The sequence below is a fragment of the Delphinus delphis genome, chromosome 6 (genome assembly GCF_949987515.2).
Source record: "Delphinus delphis chromosome 6, mDelDel1.2, whole genome shotgun sequence".
NCBI classification, from domain to species: domain Eukaryota; kingdom Metazoa; phylum Chordata; class Mammalia; order Artiodactyla; family Delphinidae; genus Delphinus; species Delphinus delphis.
Genome location: NC_082688.1, coordinates 81,157,185 through 81,160,328, shown reverse-complemented (window position 1 = coordinate 81,160,328; position 3,144 = coordinate 81,157,185). Strand labels below are relative to the sequence as shown.

The following is a 3,144-nucleotide window of genomic DNA, read 5'->3' as shown; positions in this document are numbered from 1 at the left end:
ACGTGGATGTACCCAGAGAGTGTCATACAGAGTGAAGTAAGTCAGAAAGAGAAAAACAAATATCATATATTAACACATATATGTGGAATCTAGAAAAATGGTATAGATGATCTTATTTGCAAAGCAGAAATAGAGACAGAAACGTAGAGAACAAATGTATGGATACCAAGGTGCAAAGGGAGGTGGGTGGGAGGAATTGGGAGATTGGGATTGACACATATACACTATTGATACTATGTACAAAATAGACAACTAATGAGAATGTACTGTATAGCACAGGGAACTCTACTTAATGCACTGTGGTGACCTAAATGGGAAGGAAATCCAAAAAAGAGGGGATATATGTATATGTATAGCTGATTCATTTTGCTGTACAGTAGCAAATAACACAACATTGTAAAGCAACTGTACTCCAATGAAAATTTTAAAAGAGAGTGAAAAGACAACCCACAGAATGGGAGGAAATATTTGCAAATCATATATTTGATAAGGGTCTATTATCCAGAATGTACAAAGAACTCTTACAATTCATTAGTCAGATTTGTATTTTAGGAACAGTCCTCAGCCTGCTTGAAGGAACAGGAGAGTGTGGAGCCTGAGTGAAACAAGGAGGCAATCACAGTGTTCCAGAGGAGAGGTGGTAAGGCCTGCACCAAGACAGTGGCTGGGGATAGAAGGAGGACCTTTCAGGGACTTCCCTGGTGGTCCAGTGGTTAATAAGAATCCACGCTTCCACTGCAGGGGGTGCAGGTTCGATCGCTGGTCAGGAAACTAAGATTCCCGCATGCCACCAGGCACAGCCCAAAAAAATTAAAATTTAAAAAAAATTTTAATTTTTAAAAAAAAGGAGAGCCTCTCAGATTCAACTAATATTGAGGAGGTAGACTCAGGCAGCTTGGGGGACTGAATGGCTGTGTGAAGTTTTCATTTCCGCATACTAGTGAGGCTGGTTGCCAGGACAGGATCTGTCTTTCAGGAAGGAAAAGGAGGGAGATCCCTATACTTGCCTGGACAGAGTAGCTGGGGATGGGGGAAGTGAAAGTGTCTGCCTGCATAAATAGGCAGCACACCAGTCCCAGCCCACACACGGACCCCCAGTTTGGAGCTCACCACCTCGCCCGAGCTCTACCGTGGCCATGGCTCAGTCGCTGATTCTGAGCATCCTGGTCCTAGTTCTGGCCTTCTGCATCCCCCAGACCCAAGGTATCAAGGAGGGAGTTGCCTAGGATGGGGGCAAGGGGGTGGAGAGGCCGGGGTAGGAGCCTCCAAGCAGCCCCTCACTCCCTGTGAACCCCACCTGCAGGCAGTGATGGAGGAGCACAGGACTGTTGCCTCAGGTACAGCCTAAGGAAGATTCCCACCCACGTTGTCCGCAGCTACCGGAAGCAGGAACCAAGCCTGGGTTGCCCCTTCCCAGCTATCCTGTAAGTGGGTACAAGGGGGTGGGTGCAGGCTGGCAGCTGAGTGGGAAGGCATGATGGGCAAGACTAAGACAGGCTTGCTAACCCCTGAACCCTAGGTTCTCACCTCGGAAACGCTCTCAGCCAGAGCTATGTGCAGACCCTAAAAAGGTCTGGGTGCAGCAGCTGATGCAGCGTCTGGACAAGCCAGCAGCCCCATGGAAACCAGCCCAGGACTGTAAGAAGGACAAGAGGGCCACCAAGTCTGGCAAGAAGGGAAAGGGCTCCAAAGGCTGTAAGAGGTAAGGAAGCTAAAGGGACGGGGGGTGGGAAGTGAAGGGGAGCCTTGATCATCCCCTCAAAGCCCTCTTCTGCCCTCCCAGGACTGAGACCCCAAAAGGGCCATAGCCCAGTGACGAGCCCGGAACCCAGGAGGTCCCCACCAGTCTCATCAGGGCTTGGAGCCCCAGCCCAAGGGACAAGAGGTGGGCTAGGAGAGAAGGAGGACTCAGGGGGCCCAGAGCAGCCACCCCATGCTGGCCTCCCCTCACCCCTTCTCCAGCTTCAACCACCCCTTCTGTATACCCACCCTACCCTGCACGGCTGAGCTGCCCACATCAGGCCAGGCCTAGAGAGGCAGAGAAGGGAAAGTCCCATAGGAAATGTGAGAGGTGGCAGCAGGACTGTCCCCTCTGAGGAAAGGTCACCCAGGGCCCTGGACCTGACCGTGCTCCACACTGCACCCAACTCGTCTTTGTAAATATGATTTATACCTAACTGAATAAACAGCCATTCTGGCCTTCCTCCCAAGTATCTGTTCCTGTGTGTTTGTGTCCACAGAGAAGCCACTGTCACCACAGGGTGGAGTCACACACTCTGGGGTCCTGGCCAAGAGCTCAGGCTGGCAAATTCTATATCCTCACCCACCCCAAGAGTTTCCTTGCTTCCCAGGTGCCCAGACCTGTGGGCAATAAAAGGGAGGCTGACAGGCAGGGTGGGACCTGGGCTGCCCCTGGTCTCTGAGAAATCCCTGCCAATGAAGAGACAGTGGATCCCAGGCACATGTCCCCAACAGCTGCATAGGCCTCTGAGACCCTGAAGAGATCCCTTCCCTGATTCCGCCCAGCATTCTTTCACTCCCAGCTTCACCGGGGACTGCCTCCCCTTTCCTTGGGGTCTACTGGAGGGAGGCGGGAGCCTGGGCCTGCCTGTAACACAGGTGAACACAAGTTCTACCGAAACCTGCCCTACGCAGAGTTCCAGCCCTGGGAGCCCTCGAGAGCCCCTATCTCCTCCCAAAGACCCCAGAGGACTCCCTTCCGCCCTGACCAGTGAAGCAGGGTCTATGACCTCTCCTTATTGTTTGATGGGGCTATGTGCTCTTTATTCCTGAGTTCTCTGTTCCTCCCTCAGCTTCCTTCCAGTTGGGAAAGCATCCTCCCCTTCCCTTTTCTCCTTTCTCCCCTAGGTGGGGCCTGGGGCACTTTAGCCCCTTTAACCTCTTGAGGCCAAGGAATAAGTCTCCAATGGCAGGAATTTGGAACCCCAGAACTCAGATGTAAATTAGTCTCCTCTCCAAGAAGGCTCCAGTCTAACTCTCCTCTACCTCTCCCTCCCCAGAGCAGAGATCCTCCAATTCCCCGCTTCGCCCTTAGGCTAGGAGAGAGAGGACCATTAGATGGGGCCAGGCCACGCGGGAAAGAAGGGAACAGATCCTGGGAGAGGGGCAAGGAACTAGAGGTGG

General features: G+C 52.4%; 1 protein-coding gene across 2 annotated transcripts; it reads left to right on the top strand.

Annotated features, from left to right (window-relative positions):
* Positions 1–300: 300 nt before the first annotated feature.
* On the top strand, positions 301–2,365 carry CCL21 (C-C motif chemokine ligand 21). 2 transcript variants are annotated; one of them, XM_060014931.1, is made up of 4 exons: positions 301–1,203; positions 1,304–1,424; positions 1,520–1,702; positions 1,765–2,365. In XM_060014931.1, exons 1-4 carry the CDS (start codon positions 1,137–1,139, stop codon positions 1,787–1,789), a joined length of 396 nt encoding a protein of 131 aa, XP_059870914.1. In that variant the 5' UTR covers positions 301–1,136; the 3' UTR covers positions 1,790–2,365. The 2 variants fall into 2 exon arrangements, with proteins under 2 accessions (XP_059870914.1, XP_059870913.1); XM_060014930.1 differs by having other exon boundaries at positions 327–1,203; positions 1,784–2,347.
* The last annotated feature ends 779 nt before the right edge of the window (positions 2,366–3,144 follow it).